This window comes from Miniopterus natalensis, chromosome 9 (genome assembly GCF_054644295.1).
Source record: "Miniopterus natalensis isolate mMinNat1 chromosome 9, mMinNat1.hap1, whole genome shotgun sequence".
Taxonomy (NCBI): Eukaryota; Metazoa; Chordata; class Mammalia; order Chiroptera; family Miniopteridae; genus Miniopterus; species Miniopterus natalensis.
Genome location: NC_142089.1, coordinates 54,260,992 through 54,288,629, shown reverse-complemented (window position 1 = coordinate 54,288,629; position 27,638 = coordinate 54,260,992). Strand labels below are relative to the sequence as shown.

General features: G+C 38.4%; 1 protein-coding gene across 1 annotated transcript; it reads right to left on the bottom strand.

The window, feature by feature from the left end:
* CLCA4 (chloride channel accessory 4) lies at positions 1 to 26,898 on the bottom strand. The gene is made up of 14 exons (XM_016220623.2): positions 26,740 to 26,898; positions 21,069 to 21,209; positions 20,780 to 20,927; positions 17,646 to 17,754; positions 15,946 to 16,123; positions 15,397 to 15,615; positions 13,232 to 13,459; positions 9,370 to 9,547; positions 7,968 to 8,074; positions 5,197 to 5,412; positions 4,325 to 4,592; positions 2,048 to 2,218; positions 779 to 1,012; positions 1 to 413 (listed from the first exon to the last, which is right to left on the bottom strand). The coding sequence occupies exons 1-14, from the start codon at positions 26,896 to 26,898 to the stop codon at positions 1 to 3; spliced, it is 2,769 nt and encodes a 922-aa protein (XP_016076109.2).
* Positions 26,899 to 27,638: the final 740 nt, after the last annotated feature.

Below are 27,638 nucleotides of genomic sequence, written 5' to 3'. Positions count from 1 at the left end.
TTAGAACCCTGTACTGGGTCTGCTTGAATGTTTTTTCTTGTTTAAGATACAAATGGTGGCACTTAAAATAATACTAACAATGACCACAGATCCAACTACTATCAACACCAAAGAAGAAATGCTAATTCCAGAATTAGGATTTGGATGACTTTCATCAGGATCTTGAGGAACAAACAAAGCTACTTGTGCAATGTTGGATACTTTTGATGTCAAACTGCTGTTATCCACACTTTGAATGGCAATGAATATGTGGGTTGCGTTTCCTTCTGAGATATTTCCTGGTTTAAATGCAAAGGTTTCCCTGGAGTTGGCCTCATTTGGTAACAGATGAGTAGTGTTTACTTGCAGAGCATCATCAAACTTGTCTCTTAGATCCAGTATATTTTCACTTATTCTTATGATATACTGTTTAACTAAGAAAAAAAAAAAGTTACATGTAGTTTAGAAACTAGAGCATGACATGTTAAATTTCTTTTTATTCATTCTCCTCACAATATTTAGTTGTACCAAGCTTATACTCATATCCAAGGCCTTACTAATATTTCAATATAAGCTGAATTTTTATTTTTAAACTTTGCTGTTGCTACTACCATTTTTGATTGAAAGTAGGACCAGTTAAAATGTGTTATATTTGATTGATTAAAAAATATCAGATTATAAAATTAATACTTTACTGAGTTATCAATTAAAAGTTGTTCTCCTCCCACCCACCCTTTTACCCTTGCTTTTACATGAGCATCTTTCACCTCATCAAAGCCGCATGACCCTTCATCCTCACCTTTTCCAACATCAAAATTGTCTCCTGGTGCTGTCCATGTTAGATGGATCAGATCCCCGTCTGGTGTGGCCTCAAGATCTGTGATTTGACTTGGTGGGTACAGGTCAAGCAAGGGTAAATTTGAAACATTTGAAACCACAAATGCACCTCCAGATGCTGTCCTGGTGAAACTCTCCAAGGATGTCCCAATATCTTCATTAATTTCAGGTCTTGGTGGGTTCCCTTCAATTTTCCCTGCATTAAAATTTTTCTTGTTTACAACGAGCGCAACACTACTAGTATTTTCAATTGGATCCCCATCCTACTTGTCCTCTCCTTATATAAAAGAGCAGGGCAAAAGTAGGGTTACAGTTGTGAGTATATGAAACAGAGTTTATTCTTGTATTATTTATTAATTATCGTATTATTTTTCCACATGAACAACTGTAAACCTACTTTTGCCCAACACACACACACACACACACACACAGAGTGACATTTTACTAAGTTTGAGTCAAAAACATCCAATTGGTGGGAAAACTTGTTTTCTTTAGCATTCTGACCAGGATATTGTAGGATATAATTGGATAATGAACTGTTAAGGCATTAAGGCTGCCCTGAATGGGAATAATGTTACATAATTCAACATATGGAATTTCTTTGTTTCTCAAATTATCTTCAAGCTGGGAATAAACCTGGGGACATTGCTTCTGGTTTCCTTCTAACCACTGTGCCAGGTTCTTCCCTTCCTCCCTTTTGCAAGTGCTAAGGAATAATAAATACTTCAGTTTATATTCCAATTGTCAACAGAAAACCCCTGAAAGAGGTAAGAGACAAGACAAAGGGAAATTAATAAGGAATGAATTCTTAATCTTTATCATCATTTTGCTCAATATATTTTTTTGACTTAATAAAAATATTCAAAATAAATGTTTACTCATTTATGTATCTTTTACAATATATGTAATCTGAAGGTTAAATTCTGCTTATGCTTAGGTACATAACATATCAGCCTGTTTCCTTCAACCTTCATTGAAAATCTGGCATATTATTGTTGCCATAGGTAAGGTTCTCCAAAGTCATTTCATGGCTGATGTTAAATGCTTACTGGATGGCAGGCATTGTACCAAAGCACAGGCTAATTTGAAGGCAAACCCAAGTATGACTGAGAACTTCATTCTGGAAATGGGGACAAGCTATACTCTGAGTTGTAAAATGTTTGAAGCCTTAATCCTATCAACTAACAGTTATTCCAGCCAGCACGGGTTTCAGATATCACGGGCTACTCACCGCCCACCACCCAGCCTGGAATGTATGCAGCTCTATTCGGTGGGTGCCTCAAGTTTCTTGTGGCAACGTTCGCTCCTCCATGAGCCCGCACTTTTAAGCTGTATCTGCCATTTTCTGAATAAGCTGTAAAATATCTGGAGTAGACACCATCATCCTTGAAAGTATCAGCACCTTGTTATAGAAATTAAGGAATAAATTATTATTGCAAAGAAAAAGGAATATATGCATTTTCTAAATCAAGCATATGGCCCTTAGAAGAGTATCCCTTAGATTGGGCTCCCTATTTTGTGATTGACCCCTTGGGTAGTATTTCTGTTATGCTCTATCGACCAGTATCTTGTTAAACTGATATCCTTGAGTTATGGTCTATATATTTATATATACAATACATGTATAATATTATGTAATTTTATTCTATATTTATTATTACACACATATACACACACTGATACCTATGTGTATAATAAATACCTTCACCTTATCAACTTACATGCAGATTATTATAATACTCTTCTTACCATTTTTTTTTAAATATATTTTTTTAAAATATGTCTTTATTGATTTCAGAGAGAGGACAGGAGAGGGAGAGAGAGATAGGAACATCAATGATGAGAGAGTCACTGATTAAGCCTGCAACCCAGGCATGTGCCCTGACCGGGAATTGAACCCCAATTGCCTGGATCCCAGGTCGATGCTCAACCGCTGAGCTACGCCCGGCCGGGCTCTTCTTACCATTTCTCAGCCAAATGGTTTGTTTGAAGCTCTTACTTTATCTAAACACATAATTAAGACATCTCTCTGTTCAAATCAAAAGTATCTCCACTAAAGAAAAAGTACATTAGCATAGGATTTAATTGTCACCATAGTCACCTACAAGTTATTTCAATGTAACCTTCAACCACTTTTTTTTTAATTTTCACCTCTTGCTCTATGATCCATTAACTTCCTGGTCTGATAGTGGAAACACCCATCTGTTATTAGGATAAACACCTGGGGGAGCTCAGGAATACCGTATCATAAGTATATTTCTTGATAACATGGGTTCTGAAGCTAAACTGCACACGCATCTCCCAGGGTGTTTAACATTCTAAGACAGAGGTTCTTAAAATGAGGTCCTTGGACCAGCAGCATCTGCATCTCTCTGGGTTATATTAGGAGTGCAAATTTCTTAGTCTCTTAAAGAAAGGCTCAGCATTCTGTGTCACAACAAGCCTTCCAGGCGATTCCTTCGCTGGCTAGAGTTTAAGAACTCTTTCTCCAAGTCATTGATAATCAGCAATTTATTCTTAGGAAAAGGCATTCCAAATTAGCTAAGTAGCCACCTGGTAAAACCTTGAGAAATGACAAGATGCAGGTAAGTTTTAATGTAGCATGGAAGGGGTTGGGGGAACGGAAGTTAGACGATAGCTGAGGAAAATACTGTCGTATCAGGTGAAGTCGCTGAAGTGCACCGAAGAATAATTTTACCTACTAAATTTTTCCCAGGGCTAACCCTTGTTGATGATAGGATTATTAATGGACTGAATTAATTACATTGCATAAGATACTGATAGAAATCTGGGGTGAGTCAGATGTCCATCGGATTGTTTTTTTCCCTTGCTCACTGACCTCTCAAAAGAAGATTCCGTTCTCAGAATAACCCAAAAGACCTGTGGAAAAGGTCCTTAAGCACCACTCACCCATGCAGGCCAGGGAGTCAGCACGGCCAACACTGTGTCTTATTTCCTGCCAGTCAGGCCTGGTATCTGATGCCTTTGTGATGCCCCCTCCTCTCTTGTGGCAGTTCTGCTTGCCCTTGGGCCTCAGTTCCCAGGACTATATTTGCAGTTTGGGAATTACTCTTGCCTGTCGCCCCTTCCCTGCTGGGAGCCCCGGTTCTACCACTCAACCCCTTATGGCTGCTGTGCTCCACTCTCTCTGGCCAGACTTTCTTGATGATGTGCCCCTAAGAAACCCTTGTTTGGAATTCCTGATGCTGTCCTCAGTCTCCTGAATGAGACCTTTTGATCTGGTGACAGACATCGGTTGTCTAAATGACAAACAGTAATGACAGCAAATAACATTTATTGAGTATTACTATGTGTGCAAAACTCTTAAAATCACTTTGTAGGCTTTACCTGGATAGAATTTTCTGCTGGCCCTGCTCTTCATTCATAATCTGCATGGATTCTCTTGGTGTCTCTCACTCCCCCACACTGCCACAGGACCCATTACATATCCTGACTTTTGAAATTATAGGCTTATTCTTTTTTTTAAAAAAAACACCCTGTAAATTACCTGCACCATTATCCAAAAGTTCCAAAACTTCTGTTTTTCCACTATTTGATTCAATGAACGCAGTCACGTTGGCTCCAAGAATGGGTATAAACCCTTGTAGAATTTCTGCGTAAACAATCATTGGGCTGGGGAAGCTGTTGGTTTCTTTGTTCATTTTAGCATTCACTGTGATCGGAGGCACAGAAGAATTTGCTGCCCGAGAATTAACCGTTACAGTTAAGATTTCTGCGTCTGCTTTGGCTTGAAGACTGTAAGTCCAATCACCCACCTAAGAATTCAAAGGTAACAGAGTAAGTATCCAAGATAAAGCTATTTTCTATGTTTCCATTATCCAGCTCTAAAACAAATCTTAGAAATGTGTTGCAGAATCAACATGGTTTTGAAATTTTTGAGGGTTTTTTTTTTTAAGGATGAGAGTCGAGGCAATTTGGACAGAGCATCCTGGCTATTGTCATGCACAGGGTCCAAACTTTGTGAAATCTCAATGGGGAAAAATAAGTTTTGGAAAGTTTACCTCGGTCTTGTCTTTACTCTGACCTCAGAGTTCATAGATTTTTTTTTTTTTTATTCTTTACTCTATGATCTGGAAATACTAATAAGGAATGACTATCTACACACCAAGTTGCACAGACTCCCTACATTGCCTCCTCAAATTTATTCTTAGCCTAATTTTTTCCCTTCTCTTCCTTCCTCCTAATGCCTAAGTTCTTTTCTCTTTTTCTTGCCACCATAATTTTCAGGACCATCTAGGCATAGAATGTACTTTGCATTTTATCTTAATTTTGAAGATGATACAAGTATTGGTACTCATATTTATGGTATTAAACAATGTTGCACAGCTTTGTGTGGAAATCAGAAAGCTGATTGCTTACCTTTGCAGTTCCTGGAATGCTGACATAGGCCATTTTGGAAACAGAGTCCTGTACCAAATTTTGTACTGATGCTCCACTGGGATCCCAGAGAAAAATCACGGGGTTCTGTTTTTCCCACGTGATGAGGAAGAATGTGTCCTTTCCCACAGTGCTATCGATTGTTACAGTTCCATTCATCCAGAGACTATTACTGAGCTGTGATCCCTTACTTTCAAGCTGTATAAATATATTTTTTAAAATTAGTGACTGGAGAAAAGAATAATTTTATTCTTTATTCTTTTTTATTTTATTTTAACATAGTCCTTAGTTTTTGGCCTGAGAACAAGCTTACATAGGGCATACCCCCTTAGGCTTGTGATCTCTCTGAAAGTTGATTGGGATGTGAGAGTCGTTAGTCAGAAAGTGTGGAAATGTAGAGTCTGAGGAAAGGACAGAGTATAATAAAAGCATTAGAGCAAGAGAATGGGTTTTTATGGTTGGAGACATGGCTGTGTTATTTATTCCAAGTTGTTTTTGTAAACATCCAACTGAAACTTTAGCATTAAAGGGTGCTATGTCAAAGAGGAATTAGCTGTACAGTGTGTGTGTGTATGTTGTGTGTGTGTGTGTCTGTGTGTGTGTGAGTTACCCTCAGTTTACCCATCTTCATGATGACCTAAAAGAAAATACTTATTGGTGGTGGCTACAGTATTTGAGTGGAGACACAGTAAGGTCAGGACTAGCAAGTAATGAGAAAATCATTCATGGATATTTTTCTGATGTGAAATCTTCAAGTAATTTTTCAAACATCCTAGAGTTAGTAGCCCTGGACAATAAACACGTCCAACAAGGGTGTAAATAGGGCAAAAGGATGTTGATGAAGGTGGGAATCTTGAGAAGTGAAGGTCTTTCTTTGAGAGGAGCCTCAAGGGAAGTTTTTCAAGCCTTTGCAGATGGCTCTTAGTCGAGTACAGTGCACTTTACTGACGGAGAGAGTGCTTTCTACAGATGTGTAATTTCAGGAAACGATGGGAAATTCCACTTCTACTCTAACCCAGCCCGAAACCAAAAATACCTCCAGGTCAGCACTGAGAGAAGAGAGTGAATTCTACCATCGAAACACCATTGCAATGACAAAAATCTCAATCCTATGTTAAGTGGACATGTCTTTGAGTGGACAAAGTATTATTATCAAGTTAATCTGAATGTGAGTGACTTTTTTAGACTCCCCATCAGGAATGTGTAAGAACGTTAGAAAGCTCTGGCTCCACAGTAGCACCAGGGTACAATGAATGGGAAGCAACCTTTCCCCTGCATTCTGGCTGCCGTTTTAAGTGAGCAGAACAAAACCTTTTTGCCCCTTCAGGTGGGGAGAGATAAACCAAAGAATTTATATGCATAAGTGCATAACCCACAGACACAGACAATAGCTTGGGGAAGGCCTGGGGGTGGTGGATTCGGGGTGAAGGGGAGTAATGGGGAGAAAGAGGGCCATCTGTAATGCTTAAAACAATAAAGATAAATTAAAATAAATAAATGAATAAATAAATACATATAAAAACTTTGAGCATTTCCTGTAGGCAAATATCTCTTTTCTGGCTGATTTTCCACATCCTGCTCTTATATTTAGAATTGTTTTGGACTATTCCATTTTAATGTCCCACCATCCACGAAACATTACTAAGGTTTAAACAGAACATAAAATCATATCTTCAAAATCAGCTCCCCCCCTTGTCAATTTCAGATGGCAGTAGCATCATTTTCTAGGTCAACCCGATTGACACCCTCAGAAGGTCTATGCTCCTTCTGTTTACTCTCCACACACTGCCAAGCTGACCCCGGGCCAATCCTGAATCCGTCTGCAAGGTGAAGTTACAAGCCAGATCTGTGCGTCAGTGTGCACATACAGTCCTAATCCTGCGTCCTGTAACCTGTGTGCTCTTCACTGCTGGAGAGCAGAGCACAGCAGGCTTGTCGGGGGGACCACGCTGGGTTTCCACGTAGGCAGAGGCCTAACGAGCTGGAAGACGGCAGGTAAGTCTTCACACAAGGTGACACGCGATAGGCTTGGTGGCAATGCCCAAGGATCAAAACAGAGTTTTGTAAACAGTGCTTTCAGGGAAATAGTTTATGTTAACATTTTACATTGGACATGAATGAAGAACCAAGTTTAGTCAAAGTTGTTGAATCTAAGTAACAGAAAATGAGAGTGTTATTTAGGCACGAATGAAAAAAAGAGTTGAATTCAGCAGAGAGGTGAGTAACATCGAAAGCCAGCAAAAAGAGCGGTTGCAGACATAAAGGAAAGCCCGAAGCCTTCGATCTGTAATGATTATTCATTTTCTTTGTAAATTTCTTCCCAAGACGCTTAACTTCCCTTTATAAGCCAGGTTCTTGGGTTCATTCACCTAATCTAAATTTATTGCACAGCAGTGCAGGTGAGAGGAATCTTGGAAGCGGGAGATACTTTTTATGCAGTTATAGACAAATAGATGCTGCATGATGGGACAGAGTCTATTTTTTATGGAAAATTTAGCATTTTGCTGTTACCTGTTAACCAAACTCTAGGTGAAATGAAAAAGAATATGTCTGCTATTTCACGACTCACTTCACTGCTTGAGTGCTTAAGTTGGCCATAGGTAAAGAATAATTCCTATTTCATACTTAAGTTTGGATTTTAGTTAACAGTTCACTTTGAGAAAAATATAGAACTAAAAACTTATAACAACAAATTATTTTTCTTGGTTATGGCTAAAGGCAAACACAAAAACCCGAGGAAGGGGAGCTCAGACCTGAAGAGACTGCTGGGAGATATCGGCATTTCCTGATGCAAGGGCCCCAAACGCGTCAATGAGGCCGTTGTTCTGGGCTTTATCCGAGGCAAAAAAATGTTTTCCTCCTAAAATGTAATTACATTTACTAGATTACTTTCTAGAAAAGAAGTATTTATGACAATTTAGTGGTTTTAAGATTAAACCAGGGTAAACAAAATAATAGTTTCAGTATATATTATTAAAATAGACCCAAACCAGATAGGTGTAAACATTAACTCTGAAATGTTAACTTAAAAATGTGATAACCGGAAAGTGTAAGCTCCCTTTATGCTTCACTTGTAGAAAGCTCAGCTGGTTGAAATGCATCAAATAATCATAGAATAAAATTTTTAAAAAGATGTTAAAATTCCATGTATTAAAGCTCACAGACTTCACACAACCCTTTAGGGGAATTATTTGTTTTTATTTATGATACAGTTCTTAACAATGTTTTCCCAGCCACAGTGGATCAGAATCAGAAAGTGCTTCTATATTGAGGTATCCTGACAATAGCTGGCAATGAGGAGATCGAAAAATAGTAAGCAATGGAGACAAGTCCAAAATAGCACTACTTTTGGGGGCCACTTGGGACAGAAATAAATTTTACAATGGCCACGAAAGCACTTAGAAAGGATGTGAGTTTGTGCAACTACGCATTTGAAAGGCAACAATATATTTGGTAACATCAGAAGCCGGCTCAATATATATAATAATTGATATTCATAAAGTTTTGAATTTCGTACTCTCTACTATATATTTAAGAAGGCACTTAAAACATGTAGTCCATTTTCATCACACGTCTCTGTATCTAAGATAACAGCTACTGGCATAAATGTTTATCTAGATAGACACTTTCTTGTTATTTGCTTCTATTCAGCCTGAGCCTCTGCGAATCCCCCCCCCCCCCCCCCCCCCCACACACACACACACAGCCTGAGCAAGCTCTGTCTCCTGGATTTCTTCCTCTCCCTCTGTGGGCCCTGCATCATCATCCCAGCATGATTTTTTTCCTCATAGCCCGATCATCTTTCCTACCCCTTGTCCTCTAGAGAAATTCAACTTTGTTCAAGGCCCAGCTCAGAAGTTGCCTTGTCTCTCATGCCTTCTTTCCCTGGCTCGCGACAACCCCGGGAGAATGAACGGCTTCCTCTGCCTGCGTCGTGCTTGACCCCTGTTAGGGAGGGATGTTATCCGACTGTGCTCTCTGATGACGACTTTTACTTGTTTCTCCGGCCAGCTGGACTCTGAGCAGCTTGAAAACAGAGCTCAGGTCTGGTTTACCTCTGGGCACAGGGCCCTCAGAGCTCAAAGAAGTCGAGCTGTCAGTCTCTGGACCTACTCATTGCTGTTAAAGGACTGGAATATACAGGTCATATTTTACCTGTTATATTGCTCATCTGTATGACTGCTTGATCAGCCGATGGTCCCAAAGCAATAAAATGAACGATGGCCCCACTTTCTTTCACTTTATCAACACATACTTTTGCAGTACCATCCTCCCCATCGGTCAGCAGCACTATTTCAGATCCACTTATCTGGCCATTTGCATCTTTCATTACCTGTAAACATCATCAGAGCACGATTACCAAAGGTTCCTAGGTCAAGTAGGTTTATAGGAGATTAGAAAAAGTGGACAGAGAAAATAAACAAAAGTTTGCGTCGAAGAAGAGAGAGCTTCTGTTTTAAGGTTATAGACTCTGCAATCAGCAACCCCTAAGGGAACTTAAACATGTCTGTATTTTCTGTCCATCTGCTCTAAGGAATATTTGCTTAAATGGAGTTATGTGGGGCAGGACTTTAGAACATCCTACTTGGGTTAAGTAACAGTGACATCTCAGTCTGGGGAAGTCAGGTTAATCAGACACCAAAAATGTAATTGCAGAGTGTGGCATTAAATATTTCTCTTCTTTTTTTGACTGACAAGCCTTCAGTGTATAAAATATGTTGCATAGACAGCTAAATGCATTTAGAAACCACTTCAACATTAAAAAAAGAATTATTTCAAATTACAGAACCCTCAGTCTGCTTATAGAGAAAGGTTATAGAAAGTTCTAAGCAGGTCAAAGTGAGTGATCTTGCTATATAACTTTTATTTTACATCTAAAAGTAACAAGGCCCGGACGGCGTGGCTCAGTGGTTGAGCATTGACTTATGATCCAGGAGATCTCGGTTCGATTCCCGGTCAGGGCACATGCCCGGGTTGCGGGCTTGATCCCCAGTGGGTGGTGTGCAGGAGGCAGCTGATCAATGACTCTCTCATCATTGATGTTTCTATCTCTCTCTCTCCCTCTCTCTTCCTCTCTCTGAAATCAATAAAAATATATAAAAATAAATAAATAAAAGTAACAAGCACAAAACCAAGTATATTGGTGGTACTCAGAGAATCCATGAACTATGTTTATTGAGGTGGAATTCTATTTGTGGCTGGAACCCTTTTCCTATAAAAACAATAAGTTTACACTCAGATTTCTGAATCTAGGCCCCTGTAAAACAGGATAAAGAGAATTTGTCAGAGGATAGCAACTATATTTCACCTTCTCTGACAAGTTTATTAAGTAGTGGCTTCTTGGCATACCATTTTGAGAAACTGAGCACAAGGCAAGAGGAAAATGTGATAGATTTATCAGTGGCTTTCATGGACCTGGAGGGAAGGTATGTGTAGATTTGCAGAAAAGGGTTTGGAATGTAGAAATCCCTGATAAACTGGGGCCAGGGAACAAGAACAGCCTCATTTAAATTTTTGCATGTTTTAAGGCAAATAATGACTATTATATATATTGCAGTTTATATATATGCTTTGACATGCACTAAAACCAAACTGAGAAACAGGAAATGCTTTTCTACATTTACAGCATTTATACAGCATCCCCATCGCATTCCCCCTACACATTTTGTTGCAAAATGAAGATCCAAAGATGAAGTAGGTTTCTCTTTTCTACACCGCTCCCTTTCTTGTACTAGTTATCCGCTGAGCACTTACTATGTATTAATCACTGTCCTGGCTGCCCAAGATTCAACAGGAACTACATGGTTTCTGTATTCTTGGAAAGAATTTAATTAAATTGTAAAATGTTTATTGAGGTAGAGATGAGAGACTGAGGAGATAAGAGAGATGAGTGACAAAGACACAGTTAATATATTCTACAGTGCAAGAGAAACAACACAGAATTATAGTGCTACATTTTCTGGAACGTTTGCTAAGTGTTAAATGTATTTTATACAATGTGTCATTTGTATAAAATACAAATGTCATCCAAGTCCAAGCTCCCAATCTGTCCCTGGACCACTACCCTACCACTGCTCTTACTCCCTACAGTTTATTTTGTACAGGGCAGCCAGGGTCATCTTCCAAAAACATGATTTGATGATCAATTTCTGATACTTAAAATCCTTCAGTAGCTTTCTGTTGTGCTTAAAATAAAATAAAAACCTCTTATTTTTTTAAGCTTGGAAAGATCTAGCCATTATTTACCTGCCAACTGCCCTGCATGCTCCCTCATTTGTCACACTCTTGTGCCCCCAGCTCTATCAATTCTTAGAATAATCCTCTCCTTTCCCACCTCTTTCTTAAGGGACTTTGCATTTTCCTTTCTGCCTGAACCAGTGGCTCTTTCTCACCCTTCAAACCATAGCTTAAATGTTACCCTTTAGAGAGGGCCTCAGTGGCCTCTTCACCTAAAGCAGGCCTCCCCCTTTCCCAGTTCCCCTATCCCATCACGTTGTTTGGTTTCTTCACAACACTATCTGCACAATCTACAATGATTGTTTTTGTTCATTGATCAATCCCTGTATTATCTGTTCCCCACAGAAACTGCATGCACCACAGAGAAGCTTTGCTTAGCACATAAATATTTGTTGAATAAATGAATCTATGTTTGCCCCCTACTTCCTACAATAAATATATCTTGAATAAACTCAAACATGAACAACCCTATGTGCTAGCTTTCATTACCCCATTTTACTGATGAGGTAACCGGTTACTACAGAGAGGAAGGGTTGTGCTTACTGTCACAAGCTAGTAAATGATCATTGGAGTTTTAATCTAGGACTTCATGTTTGAAAGCTACACTAAAATGCCATACAATTCATAAACGAGAGAGATCGAATAGTGTTGGGAATAGCAGGAAATGCTCCACGAAGAAAAAAGGATTTTGAAGAATTGGTAGAAACTTAACATGCAAACATGGAAAGAAGGAAACAGTTTAGGCAGAAGAATTGCCTGGGCAAAGGTAAGAAGGCTGTTGGTACAAGGTGGGCTTGGAGAGCGAGCGCTGGGTATTAGCACACAGAGAATCCGAGAGGAGAACTGAGAGCAAAAGACTAGAAAGAGATGAGGGCAGTTTTATGGAGGGGGTGACAGACTTTTTGAATATCCGATTGAGGAATCCAAATATAATTTTATGGACCGTGAGGGGAGAGTGAAGATTTCTAAGCAGGAAAATGACACATTTGATATTAATTATAAACTCAAGATGACAACTTGGGGGGGAATAAAGGTTTATAATAATAGTTGTGAATTATATATTTACTATGTAATATAATAAATATCCTTCTAAGTATGTAAACATATCATTTCATTTAATTCTTATAATAATCCTATGAGGTAGACACTCTGATTTGCCTATATTTTATAGATAAGGCATTGAGAGTCCAAAGGTACTGAAAATGTTGCATAAGATCAAATAGCTCGTAAATAGCAGCCAGGACTCTGGTGTCACAGGTATTCCTTACCCCGTGACTGACAGTCCCTGCTACAGCTGCTTAATAGACTGCTCAGTTAGGATTGTCACAGAAACTGAAATGAGAATCGGCCCAAAGTGGAATCATACCATCCAACTGGTTTCATCACCTTCAAAGTTAATGACTTTTGCGACCTGATCACACTTACTTATTTAACTAAAATTTATTGAGCACCGACTATTGCAAGTTAAAAACAACAACAATGACCATAAGAACAACAACACAAAGTCCCTGACTTTGTTGGACTTATAATCCAGTGGCATTTTTATAGTCATATATTTATCCATCAGTTTATTCATTGATTCACTCACCCATTTAGAAAATCAAGTGAATTTTTTATGTTCTTAGTTCTGTATTTCTTAGAATTGGTTACGTCAAAATTAGTGAGCAAGTATGTACAGCAGCACTAATAGAAAAATGTCCTAATAATAAAAACAAACAAACAAACAAACAAACAAACAAACAAACAAACAAACAAACTATAAGTGCAGTATGATTTTCACCTGAAATGCTGCATCAATTCCACTGCAGATGGACGTTCCCCCGCCTGCTGCCGTAGGCAAGCTGTTCAAGAGTGTGTTTCTTTCGTTGGTGCTTACTATTTGGATTAGCTTATTTTTAACGCTGGCAGAAGAATCAAAGTGCACCATCCCCACCCAGGATCCGTTTTCAATAGTCTGCAGCAGGAAGTGTTTTGCTGCTTGGTTCATTCGACTTAGGCGATTAAGGCTCTGAATGAAAAAAGGCAAGAAAAACAACCAATTGGTTTTGACTGGAAAATAATAGCAGACTACATAAAGTGAGTAAACAGGATTTGTTAAGAGCTTTCTATTATTAGTAATCGGTGTTATTAGAAACAGCAACATTTTAATTGATAAAATTTAAAAACCGTAGTTCCATGTCCCGTGGAACACATAGAGTGTAGTAAGGAACACAGGCTTTGAACTCGAAGTGATTCTTGGCTGCTTAGCACCCAAATTACAGGTGAAGGTTCAGGGGGTGGGTTGGAATTGAGGGGTGATGCCTCACATCTTAGAGAATCCTTAATTACGTCTGGGCTATGGAGATGAAACCACTCCCTATGTCCTACAATATCAATCCAGACCGTCATGGACTCCAGCTAGAGACTGAAACCTTCCCTTCCACTGGAGACTAGATAACCCAAAAGTTAAAACTTTCTTGAGCTGCGGCTAAATTCTGAGACACTCTGTTCCTACTTCTGCTCCTAACCTCTCCCCACCCTTTCTTCACCAGTGGATTAGTTGGCCTTGGTTCTTTGGTAACCCATTAAGACTCACATCCCTTTACCTGGGTGAATATCCAGGATGTAAGTCTCTTCAGACATTTGTCTTTCCCAGTCCCTCAACACCAATTTATCTGTAGTACTTCTCCTCAACACATGCCCAAATTTCTTTCTGAAATCCCTAGATCCAAGGCATAGCAAGAGACTTCTATATCCCCATCTTTGAAGCTTCTCTGCCACTTTGCTTTGCCTTTAAACTAAGCTCTTTCATCTCTTTCTAATGACACTTCCTAAAACACTTTTATGTGCTGGTGTCTGGCACTGATGCTCTTACTGAAGCCCTGTGCTATTGTGGATTATTCTCTGCCCTTTTCTGGAACCACACATCCCCCACCTGTTGAATACATTCTTTCTGATCTTCAGCATGCTCAGTTCTGTCTCAAATGTGCCGTTCTCCTGGGTGCTTTATCACATTACGTCTACTCTTTTGTAAATCCATTTATTTCAATAATTATTTATTGAGCGCTTATATGTGGTAAACACTGTTCTAGGCAAAAGGGAGACAAAGATGGATAAGACATGGTTTCAAGTACTAGAGGACATGGTTTCTAGAGGATATGGTTCCAAGAACTAGAGGAGCTCCAAGTCTAGTGGGAGAGAAATATGAAATTTCAATATAATATACAGTAATAGAGGTTTGCACAATTTATCGTGGGAGACCAGCAGAAGAGCCTTAGCCCAGCCTGGAAGACCAGCCCATTCCCTGGAGGAGGTGGGTGCCTATACCAAATTTTGAAGGAGTAGGAGTTAACTCGGTAATGGGGAAGGAAAAGTCTTCTCTGTGCAACTGTGAACCCTTCAAGGACATGGGTCTCTAGTCCTAGGGCCTCGCACAATGCCTACCGATGACTAAATGATAGTAGAAGGAATGAGTGGCTGAATCTGACCATAGCTTCCTTATGGTGATGCTTTCTTGTTTATATCTTTGGTCACAAAGAGTCATTTATATAGATGATAAATAAGACTGACTCCAAGTGGAGTTCAGCGATCCTCTCTATCTTCATGTCTATCAAGTATTTCCAGTAGATAAAGGGGGCAGGTAAGAAAATATTTTCATGTTTCAATCTCTCATTCTAATCTTCTAACTAAATCTTTACTAAGGGCCCTAAAAGTTCTCCTCAGTAAGCCCTCTATTTTCTGAAACAAAGAAAAAGACTTTTAGGTTAAATCTTTTAAACTCTACCGTCATCCTGCTTTCATTACATTACCCACTGCCCTTCCTGAGGTCATGATCATAGGGCATGATGGGACTTATGCCACCATGCAATTTAGAACAATCCAAGTGAAGGTAGTGTTCAGAGAGTTCTTAGGCATTCAGTCATTCACTAGTCACCATATCTAGGAAAAATGGGCCCATGAACTTACCCCCATGCTTCCAGACTTATCAAGAACTAAGCACACAATTCTTTCTCTGATCCTCAGCAATGAGAAGACAGGTGAAGGAGGTGATTCCACCATAGGTGTGGTGTTCTTTAAATCCTCAGATTTGCTGATCACCTCCCACGTGCTTCTGGAATGGCACATTTTGTTCTGTAGGCTTGGAGCTTCTCGGTTATGGTTGTTTTCATTACAGAATCCAACAACCTAAAAGGTTAATAAGATGGGGGAAAAGAAACTTGATATATGATGCATTTAAAAATTCAACTAAATATTTGATAAAAATAAAAAATCCACTCTGCAAATAGGCTATTTAATGAAATTTGATTCATTGAGGAATCATATAATACTAAGGTGGATTTTCAGTAGTAGTAATAACAAGTAACACTAATTGAGTGCTTCCTGTGTGCCAGTGTTCAAAGAACTCTATATTAATACATTTAATCCCTCAGTTCACCTGTATGGATATTTTATAAACATGATAACACGTCCTTTGATTATAAATACACTGTATGAAGTAATAACTGGCATACTTACAGAAGTAATACCTTGCATAAACATTATGGATGTCTTTTCAATTTGATCTTTATCAGGGAAGAACTGGCAACCTTTTTCGTACAGCTTTGTTGTAGAATTAATTTTGCATCTATTATATACACAGCTGTTTCCTTGACACTTATAAACTCTATTCATACCAGTAATACCTGTGGAACACCTGAAAATAAGTGACAGTTAGTCTTTGATGCAACCTGACCATTAACATTTTTTTAAAAAATCTTAAGTGTTTCTATTCACAATGATCTTTATATCAAGGTTTTTATTCTTATCTGACAGCAAAGTTTAAGGATTTCTACCAGAGCAGTTCTCCAAGGAATTTCAGAGGGAAGTTTTAAATGGTATCCCTAGTATATGCAATGGCTGAGTTATCTGCTGAGATTAAAAAGTTGTTGCTGACCTGTTTACACTAATGACTGTAGGCTCCCCTTTCCCAAACATCTCTTCTGGTAGCCTTGTGGAAGTAAATGTATTGCAGGCATCTGGGAAAGGCAACTTATGAAACTATTCTTGGTACCACCTTAGCTTAAAGTTCTTCACTGATTCTCTCCCCCCGCCCCCCAAAAAAACATATCTCCAAGGAATGGGATGTGGCATAACTACAGGTGTTTTGATTATTCAAGGAGCATTTTTATCCAAAGTGAAATGAGGCCTGAAGGAAAGACTGAGGTACAGCCTAGGACAGCCAAGAATGGTGGAGGCATTTTAGACATATGTTTCAGTGCATGGAATTGGCCACAGGTGGCAGTGATTACAACAAATACGGTGGCATGTGAATATATCCCATCTTTTTGATGTGTTTCCAGGTCATATTTAAGGGGAAATGACTAGCTTTCTTCAGTCATTTAAAGAGTCTCCTACATATAGGTATGCTTCTATTGCCCTGAAACTCAGTGAATATAATGTTATCTACATTAACAATCGCGATGAATTTTCTGCAGTATAAACTAGATATTTAGGGGAAATATGATGTAAATAAATGTAATGTCTAAAATGTGTGTCCTGAAGCTGGTGCTATGGGCTGATAAAAAGCCTTCATTGTAATCATATCTTAGAGTTTGTACATTTTTGATAAGTCTCCAGCCCCAGCACAGCCTCTAAGATTGATTAAACTGATGGCACACAATATTAGATAAATTTCCTCCAACCATTCTTCTCTCTTGACCTCAAACCAAGAGGATTGTCTGTTACTGACTGTGATGTTAGATTAGTATTTTTACAATGAATTTTATAAATCCCAGGAAATCCCTGTCTTGGCTCCTTGAAGCTGGTTGATTTTCCCCCCTCAGCCTGCAGTTACCACTATTTATTAACCTTTGTTTCATTCTTGTGTAATGTAAATAATTTTCACCTCCCAGCATATAGTACAACCCTTTACTCAGAGCACAACTTTCGTGTAAATGAGATCTGGTAGCCGTGGTGGAGAGGTATAAACATATGTCAGTTTGGCTTCCAAATGTTCTTGAAGTTATGTGTATTTTAAATGGGCAACCAGCTACTTTGAGAAACATTGTCTAAAACAAAAACAAAAACAAAACAGAAAAGCACTGTTTTGTGATATAACATCTATTATCTGCATGGGGACAAAATGAACGATTGGCATTTCAAATAAATATAAATCAAACTAAGGAAAATAGAAAGTTACAGCCTGGAGTGACTGAAGAAAATAGAAATGGCCATGCCTTGTTGCTTCAATTCTTTTGGACGCAGCACTGTAGAAAGGCTCGTTGTCATTGTATTCATCAAACACTCCCCAGCGGAGATGGGCCCACTCGTGGACAAGCAGTCTGCCTGTGGGAAAGTATTTCAAATATATGATCAAGTGACAAAATTTTCTCTTCAAATGTTTTAAGAAATGCTTTTTTTAAAAGTAAAAATAATTCTATTTAGGTTTAAATAATTGCCAATATTTATGTTTTTGTTGGGGGGGAAAAAGTATATAGCATATTGAACCATAATATGGTATATAATATATTTTTTTATTCTACAACATGTTAAATCAATGAAACATTTATTGTGTATGTATGTATATGCTATGGACAGAATAGACTGGATTTTACGTTTTGGTTCTTGGGGGTGGGGAACAAAAGTCTTCGATATTACAATGGTTTTTGGTTCTAAGAAGTTCACTCCTACTAATGATATAAACAGATATGTAAAATTTGTGGTACTAAAATTTCATGAGGGCACAATTAAATGTTAAAAGTGTCTATAAATGTTCCTTAGGGGATTGATAATGAAAAAAAGATTGAAAACACTGCTATAGATCAGATATAATGATGGGGATATCTAAATGAAGTGATTATATGAAAATAATTATTATTAATTCTGTGTTCAACACTATAGTAGGTATTCGGAAATAAAAAGAGTAGGATATATGCCTTTCTAGGATAGACTTAGAGAAAGGAAGTCAGAATAAAATTTTTTTTCTAAGAATTTCAGGGTAAATGGAAGAATAAAGCTACATCCACAGCTTCAAATGCAGAAAGAAAAAAGTAGAAACTGTTTTATCGATATTAGGAAAAACTTCAAAGGAAATAGAAATGGAGAAGGGGAAGGTGGAAATATAGTCTGTTCTGCTACCATGTGTTTATCTAACTCAAACTCATGAGATCTGAAAATCAGAGGACAATGTCAGTATTATGCAAAAGTTGTGTTTCTGCTTTAAGTCCTTGCTACTCGAAATGTGTTCCTTGACCCAGCACTGTCAGCATCACCTGGGAGCCAACAAGAAAGGCAGAATCTTGGGTCTACTCTAGACCTACTGAATCAGACTCTGATCCCTAAGTTATTCCTCTACACATTAAACTTAAAAAACACTGATTTAAGATTTCCTAGGCAAATGGAGTCAGACTAGTGATTGTGAAATTATATATAACCTTCTGTACAGAAGGTAAAAAACCTTCACATCAGTTAAATTCCTCATATCAGAAATTTGGTGAATTTTAAGAAAATTTAAAACTTCCTACACCTGTGGTCCACTCTCTTTTAAAAAAAATCTTCACTCAAGAATATATTCATTGATTTTAGAGAGAGAGGAAGGGAGAGAGAGAGGGAAACATCTACATGAAGGAGAAACATCCGTCGGTTGCCTCCCGTAGGGGCCCCAATTGGGGACTGAACCCACAACCTAGGTATGTGCCCTGACCGGAAATCAAACACACAAACCGTTTGGTGAACAGTACACACTCCAGCCAACTGAGCCACCTGGCCAGGGCTACGTGTGTGTACTTTTAATGTCTACTATGATGGCAGTTCCAGCCAAAAGGAGCTACAGCCAGGTTGGGTCAAATGATCACTCCAGGTATGTATTATTGTTATTACAAGTTGCATATATTTTGAGGACTCTCTTCATCTGATTTTTCAAGAGCTGTGTTGCTTTAAAACATCGTTTTTCAGAATGTGAGTTTTCCCCAAATGCATGTATGGCATTCTAGGAGAAACTCCCATCTAGGAGCGTGGGGAGACGCCTGTGAGAAAGAGCAGGGCCTCAGCTGGGGTATTAACTCCAAACACTGGAGAAAATCCTCCTCGCCTAAGACAGGTGCAGGTGGGCATAAGTTTGGAAGCAGAGAAGAAAGTAGGGGTTCTAGTTTCTCAAGCAAGTCATCTGTTGATTGATGGGATTGAAAAAAGTGGCTAGAGAAAAATGGTACAGCTTCCTAGAAATGAGAAAGAGTGTGGGGAAGATGCAAGCACAGCATTGTGGATGAGTAGCGCTGAGGGCTTCACCAAGTTTGAAAAGCGTGTTTCTGAAGTGATACCAATTAGTTTTGTAATTTTCTTTCGCAATCTTGGAAACATTAATAGGAGCAAAAGGAAGCCACCTGGAAATTAAATAGAGAGGATTTGGCAAGTTGAATGAAACATAAGGATAAGAGTGGTGAGGGAATTGAGCTATTTACATTTTGCTGGACATGCCAGGCAGGGAAAGAATTATAGCTGGAAGGGAGCAAAGATTAGAGGCGCCAAGGAGAATACACATGGTGGGACAAAAGTGTGGGGGAGAGTTACGATTGAGATGGGGTGAGATGATGGAGCTTTCAGGACTGGGGTGGGAAACAGGCTCAGGTAATGATGAGAGCCAGGGCTAACTGAGTGACAGAAATAAGAGACATTAATGAATGTTCATTGAAGGGACAATGGAAGAAGGGGAGGTGATCTTGGGGTATGTGGATTCAGGAATGTTTTCCTGTGTAATGACATGTGAAATAATGTGCTTTAAGTTCATTTGAACAGTGATCGTAACTTTTAGACTGAACTAGATGAAATTGCCATTTCTTTTTATAGGTAAAAATGTTCGCCAACAGACAAGCACATTTAGTTCAACCAAATAGGTCGAATGATAATATCAGCAACTACAGCTCATGAGTGTTTTCTCTTGGCCAGGAACTGTCATCTTGGCTCTTTTCAGCTTTTCACATATGTGCCTTCCATCAAGGTGGCATGTGATTGATTAATATCCAGCTGTGGAGAACTGGAAAATTAAGATTTGAAAAGTATGTTTTGTAAGAAAAAGATTTATTATTGTTGCCCTTTGTTCAAATTTCTGTAGACGCTCTATTGAGAACAGTTCCATGGATTACCTAATTTAATATTCACAACTATTCTATACGGAAGGAACTCCTCTGGTCACCATTTTATAGGAAATAGGCACAGAGAATCTAGCTCACTTGTCCAAGGTCACACAGAGCTGATAAGTAGTGGAGTCAGGATTTGAACCTATAGGCTTTGGCTCTCGTGTTTGTACAAGTCACCTGGGTACACAGCTGCTTGTTGGAATCGTTGCAAAATATATGTTAACCTAAATTCTTACCTGCTGGCCCATATTCATTTTGTTTTTTCCCAAGTACAAAGTCAGGGGTGAAATGAATGTATTCTCCTTTCTCTTCACAGGCTGTGAACTGCTTGGTGTATGGTTCATCTCTCCCTGGTAGGGTGGGTGGTGCAACTAAAATATCAGCCTGAGAATGGTTAAAAAGATTATTAAAACATCAGGAATAGAAACGATAACATTTAGTCAGAAAACTGAAACAATCAATTTGCAGTTCAATGTAGGAGCACCAGAAAATATAATATTTTGAGAGAAGCTTTTTGACTCTTACATGTTTGTAGCTTTCATGTTTTGGTCTCTTGTATTGAGGGTTTTCCTTCCAAGTCTCAGGAATTAATATTGATACAGTTTTGAAAAAAAATCTTCTTTCTGTGGCTTCAAACAGGTAAGTAGAAGCTGCAGTCACCATGTCCTATTATAAAAGGAAAAAATGTGTGAGAATGGCCAAGTGACAGCGAACTGAGTGGGCAGAGGTTCATCCCACACCAAGAGTGGATAGAAAAAGCATCTAAGTAGTGAGCACAACCTCTGCCTCAGAATTCCAACTCTGCCACCTCTCAGTCCAAAATTATAGCTTAACCTTGCTCATTTAAAGGTTTTGAGTATAATTCTTCATCAAAAGGTAAATGCTTCTATTTGGTGTTAAGAGAAATTATGTAATACAATAAGAAGCATAGACTTTGGAGTCATCTACTTGCTTCCAGTGCTGGCATTAGCACTTTCTAGCTGATAGATTTTGGCCCATTATATAATGCTCTGAAGCTTGGTTTCCTCATCTCTTAAATGGACTATTGCTACCTGTCTTTAAGGTTGGCATAAACACGAAATGAAGTATAAAGTGCTCTACACATAGTGATAAAACTGGGTGATATCATTGCTGTTCATAAATCCAGTAGACAACAGCCTCCTATAAATGGAAAAATTTATAGTAGAGATACAGCTTTTTTATCACAAGTAGAACTTGTTGCTTTGTTCTCAAGGTGAAAATAATGTCATCCCATAGTGTTCAGTATCCTGAACCCCAAAATACAATGGTTAATAAGAGAAATAGCCCTGCCCTAGAGCTTGCTATCTAGTGGGGAAAATAGATGGATAAAATTCAACACCCATTTGTGATAAAATATACCTCAGTACAATAAAGGCCAAATACAACAAACCCACAGCTAAAATCATACTCAATGGTGGAAAAATGAAAGCTTTCCCTCTGAGATCAGGAACAAGACAAGGATTCCCACTCTTGTCACTTTTAGTCAACACAGTATTGGAAGCACTAGCCAGAGCAATTAGGCCAAAAAGGAAATAAAGAGATCAGAATCAGAAAAGCAGATGTAACACCGTCACTATTGGAGATGGTATAATATTATATATGAAAACTCTAAAAAAACCACACACACACAAAAAACTGTTGGAACTCACAAATGAATTCAGTAAAGTTGCAGAATACAAAATCAATATAAAATATATATGTTGCATTCCTATACACTAATAAGGACCTATCAGAGAAATTAAAATAACAATCCCATTTACAATTGCACCTAAAAGAATAAAATGCCTAGGAATAATTTTAACCAATGAGGTGAAATTTCTGTACACTTAAAACTCTAAGACATTCATGAAAGAAACTGAAGAAGACAGAAATAAATGGAAAGATAGTCCACGCTCATGGATTAGAAGAACCAATCGTGTTAAAATGTACGTACTAGCCAAGGCAATCTACAGATTCGGTGCAATCCCTATCAAAATGCCACTTGTATTTTGCACAGAAATAGAACCACCAATCCTAAATGTGTATGAAACCACAAAAGATCCTGAGTAGCCAAAGCAATTTTGAGAAAGAACAAAGCTGGAGGCATCACAGTCCCTGATTTCAAACCATACTACACAGTAGTAGTAATCAAAAGAGTATGATATTGACATAAAAGCAGGCACACGGTTCAATGGGACAGAATCAGAAGTCCAGAAATAAACCTACACATATATTATCAATTAATTTATGACCAAGGAGCCAAGAATATACAGTTGAGTAAGGACGGTCTCTTCAATAAATGGTGTTGGGAAAACTAGACAGACCCATGCAAAAGAATGGTGGACCACTATCTTAACTATATACAAAAACCATAAAACTCCTAGAAGAAAACATAAGCTCCCTGACATTGGTCCTGGCAATGATTTTTTAAAAATTTGACGCCAAAAGCAAAGGCAATAGCCAAAAACAAACAAACAAACAACAACAACAACAAGAACAAAAACCAATCTGATTAAAAAATGAGCAGAGGATCTGAAAAGACATTTGTCCAAAGAATACATACGAATGGCCAACAGGCACATAAAAAGTTACTAAACAACACTAATCAACAGGAAAATGCAAAGCAGGACCAGGAAGAGATATTACCTCACACTTGTTAAGATGACTATTATAAAAAAAGATAAGAAATAGTAAGTGTTGGCAAAGATGTGAAAAAAAGGGGACCCTTGTGCACTGTTGGTGGGAATGTAAGTTGGTGCAGCTACTATGAAAAGCAGTATGGAGGTTTCTGAAAAAACTGAAAAATAGAACTAACATTTGATACAGCAATTCCACTGCTGAGTATTTATTCAAAGGAAATGAAAACATTAATTCAGAAGGACATGTGTACCCCATGTTCATTGCAGCATTATTTACAGTGGCCAAGACATAAAAGCAACCTAAGTGTCTATAGATGGATGAATAGGTAAAGAAGCTGTGGTATATATAAACACTGGAATATTATTAAGCCACAAAAAAAGGAAATCCTGCCATTTCCAACAACATGGATGGACCTAGAAGGCATTATACCAAGTAAAGTAAGTCAGACAGAAAAGGACAGATACTGTACAATATCACTTATATATGGAATCAAAAAAGAAAGAAAACAACAACAACAAAAACTGAGCTCGTAGATACAGAGAACAAGTTGGTGGCTGCCAGAGGCTTTAGGGTTGGGGGAATTGGCTAAATGGGTGAAAGGGGTCAAAAGTTACAAACTTCTAGTTATAAGATAAATAAGTCATGGTGATGTAACGTACAACAAAGTGACTATAGTTAATAATACTGTATCGTATGTTAGAAAGTTGCTAAAACTTTCTATACTAGGGTGGCTAATAATTTGTTCCTGCAGGCTTTTCAAGCAGAATTCCTATAATAATCATTCTGAATTGTTTAGCTGAATTCCTATAATATTCTAGTTGGATCAAAGAAGATTAAGATATCAGTATTTCCAAAAATTAGTACTCTCAAACTAAAAAGATGTGAATACAGGAATAAGGAAAGTTGACACTTGACATCTCAGGTCATAAATTATGAATTGGTTCATCATAAATTTTGTTGTGATCAGATATTATCCCATGAGTAAGGCTATGTCCATTTATTGGTTTACCAGTTACAAAAAAGAGTGATTTTTGTCATCTTACACAAGCCAGAACTCAAACTCGGGTCTGTAAGTAAATCTTCAAAGCCCATGTACTGGATCTCCACTCTGATTGTGCTACTTAGGAAACCCTTGAAAAATCATTTAATTTCTCCAAATACCAGTTTTCTGTTCTGTATAATGTGGATGATAGTGTTTTACATGGTTGTCTGCTATTCTACGTGCAAGGACTTTGTAGTGGGTTGAGAGAATGTCATAAAACATGGTGTAATCTAGGAATGTCTACTAACAATTGAATTTTTAGTAACACTTTCAGTAGAGAACTATTTTAGCATATTTTTTACCCTTACAAATAATTCTAAATACTGATTTCTGAGGTTCCAAAGTATTAGAAACTGATTGACTGTCCCTGGACACTAAGAAGTAATCATTCAGAATCAGCTAGATTAGCTGCTATTCAAGCCTGTGCTCTTTAGTTCAGGAATCTTTATCTCCCACGGGCATTCAAAAGGCGTTAGTAAGTGAACATCACTAGGCCGCAAGAGTTTATACAGAATGAGTGATAAATGGCAGCCACAGAATCCCCTGCTTACAATTCAGGTCATGCTTATCAGCATCTGCTGGATAACAGCACCCATGAAGGCTGAAACAGTGAGTGTAAGGACACAGTAGTGGAAGACTTGAATATAAGGAATTAGTAGTTGTTGATGTAGGGGCAGTGGAAACACATTTACATGGCTGTAACGCCTGTCCCCCCCCCCTTTTTTTTATTTATTTAAATATATCTTTATTGATTTCAGAGAGAGGACTGGAGAGGGAGAGAGAGAGAGAAACATTAATGATGAGAGAGTCATTGATCGGCTGCCTCCTGCACGCCCCCTACTGGGGACAGAGCCCGCAACTCTGACTGGGACTCAAACTGTGATCTCCTGGATCCTAGGTCCATGCTCAGCCGCTGAGCCACACCCAGCAGGGCAACCAGTCCCATTATTACAAGGACTGTTGCAGTTGAAAGAACTTTTAGGAATACAGTTCTTGGTTCGGTTCTGGAGTCTTTCCCTTTATTGTGCCCACTACCCAATGAACTTATTTGTTTTCCTGTCTTTAAATTTCATCTACACACTGATGACTCCCCTATTTTTATCTACACCCAGGTTTTCCTTCTGAACTCTGATTCCTATCCCATCTACGGGGGTATCTAATAAGCATGTCAAATTCAAAAAGTCCCCAACTAACTCCTGATAGCTCAGCTGATAATCACTGAAATCTGCCCCTTTCCTGTTGATAATTCCATCTTTCCAAAGTGTATAGGCCAAAGCCCTTGAAGTTGTCTTTGACTCCTTCCTTTCCCTTCTACTTTCCCCGACTCCACATACATCTAAACCATCAACAAATTTGTCTACTATACCTTCAGAATATGCTCAGAATCACACTACATCAAAGATCTCTACCAGAATATCCCTGTTCCTAGTCACTATCACTTCTCACTTACAACAGCTTCCTACCTGGTGTCCCTCTACACCTCTGTGCTGTGCAGAGCTTATACAGGACTAGTGACAAGGGGAAGCCCTCTACCGAGTTTCCTCACCACTAGTAAGTGTGATTCTAGAACACACACAAGAGAGCACACCTCTCCTCTGCTCAGAATCCTTCCAGATTCCTGCCTAAATCTCTCCACAGGTCTGGGCCCTGCTACCTCTCCAACTTCAGCTCTCCTACCCTTCTTCCTCCTTATTTATAGTTGTTTCCTTGGTCCCAACAAGCATGCAGTCACCTCCATGCTGCTTCTCCCTCTATTCCCTACCTCAGATTTTCAATGGGCTTTTCCCTCACTCATCTCAGGTTCCTGCTTAGAGGTCACATCAATGGTGAGGCTTTCCCTGACCACCCTACATGAAAAAGTAACCCACATTCTCCCCTATCCCAGCCCCACCAACACTGCTTACCCCTCTTTGCTGATTTGTTTGACTCCATAGCAACTTACTACCTGCTATACATTTACTTATTTTAATTATCTGTGTCTGAAAAGAATGTACATTGCTTTAGGGAAGGGGCTCTCTCATTCACTATTGTCCTGCTATAAGCATTCAATAATTGTTTAAAGAACAGACAAGTTTAAGCCCTTGCTGGGTAGCTTAGTTGGTCAGAGCATCATCCAGATATGCCAAGGTTGTGGGTTCGATCCTCAGTCAGGGCACATACAAGAATCAAACAGTGCATGCATAAATAAGTGGAACAACAGATCAATGTTTCTCTCCCTCTCTAATCAATAAATTAAAAAACAGCAACAACAGAACAGACAAGTCCAACTGCTCATTTACAGATGAAGAAACTGAGGATCAAGGAGGCCCTCTGCCTTGTCTTTGGTCTTATGTTGACACAGGGGAGTACCCCGTCTACAGACTTCAGGCCCCACTGTCTATTCCAGCATTGTCCTCACCGCACCATGTTTTTAAACTTCCTGGAGCATTCAGAAGTTTCCATCATAATTACTAACTATTCACTTTTCCCCCTTCTCTATTATTTAAACAGAAGAAAATCTCATTTCTTTCTTACCTTGATTTGTTCAATCAGTGTTTCATGTTCTGGCACCCCAGGGTCGATAGCAATGATAATGCCTTCATAGCCATTGTTATTCAGCCGAACAAAGGAAGTATTGGACCCCTGCAGCAGGTATAGGACTAGGAGGAAGGCAAGGCTTCTGAATAATACCATTGTTCCTCTGGTCCAGAGGCTTTGCTATCACCTCTCTCTCCACATATGTATATACTCCTAGTCCTTACAGGTGTGGCTGCTTTAGTGCTGTAGACTGTGTAAAGGTCAGTGTTACATATGTGATAAAATATCTGAGCTTACACAATCTTTTTATTGTATGTTACTGTAAAAGTCATCAGAAAAATAGAAGTAATCATATCTTTTTATAAAATACATTCCACATTTTTAACTAGGAAAGCTTTTTCTATATTTTTCTAATTTTGCTTAAATTTCTAAATATGGACATATACTTTGTATTTCCTGTGGAGTGCAATGTGAAAATTGATAAAATTTCATAATGAAGCAATAATGCTAATGCTGTTTTTCAGTTTTACAAAGCAATTTAATTATCATTTAGATTATTTACCAAGGGTATAAATAATGGAAGAGAATGTAAGATTATTAAATGTAAATAACACCAAATTAGGTAAGGCTCCTTTGAAATATAAATTTAAAACTTTAAATGCTTTGATAAATTAAGGAAGATTTGACAAAGTTTTAGAGTAAAGTTTTAAAAACCCCTGCCCAGTAAAGAATGAACAGAATTCGCTTGCATACAGGCATATCAAAAAAGTCTGGTAGAATGTTAACTATAATTTTTAAAAAAAGAGTCTAGTAGTGTGCTGGTTTCTATTTTAGCAGAGAGAACAATATTAATAGTTAATATTTATTTGGTGTTGACCGGGGCAGAGATTCTCTCA

Excerpts from the sequence above, each read along its gene's own strand:
- CLCA4 (XM_016220623.2), bottom strand. The coding sequence starts at position 26,898 with ATGGTATTATTCAGAAGCCTTGCCTTCCTCCTAGTCCTATACCTGCTG. Across the intron at positions 9,548-13,231 it reads GAATTGATGCAGCATTTCAG|GTAATGAAAGATGCAAATGG; the intron begins GTGAAAATCATA and ends TGATGTTTACAG. Across the intron at positions 414-778 it reads CAATTTTGATGTTGGAAAAG|TTAAACAGTATATCATAAGA; the intron begins GTGAGGATGAAG and ends TTTTTTTCTTAG.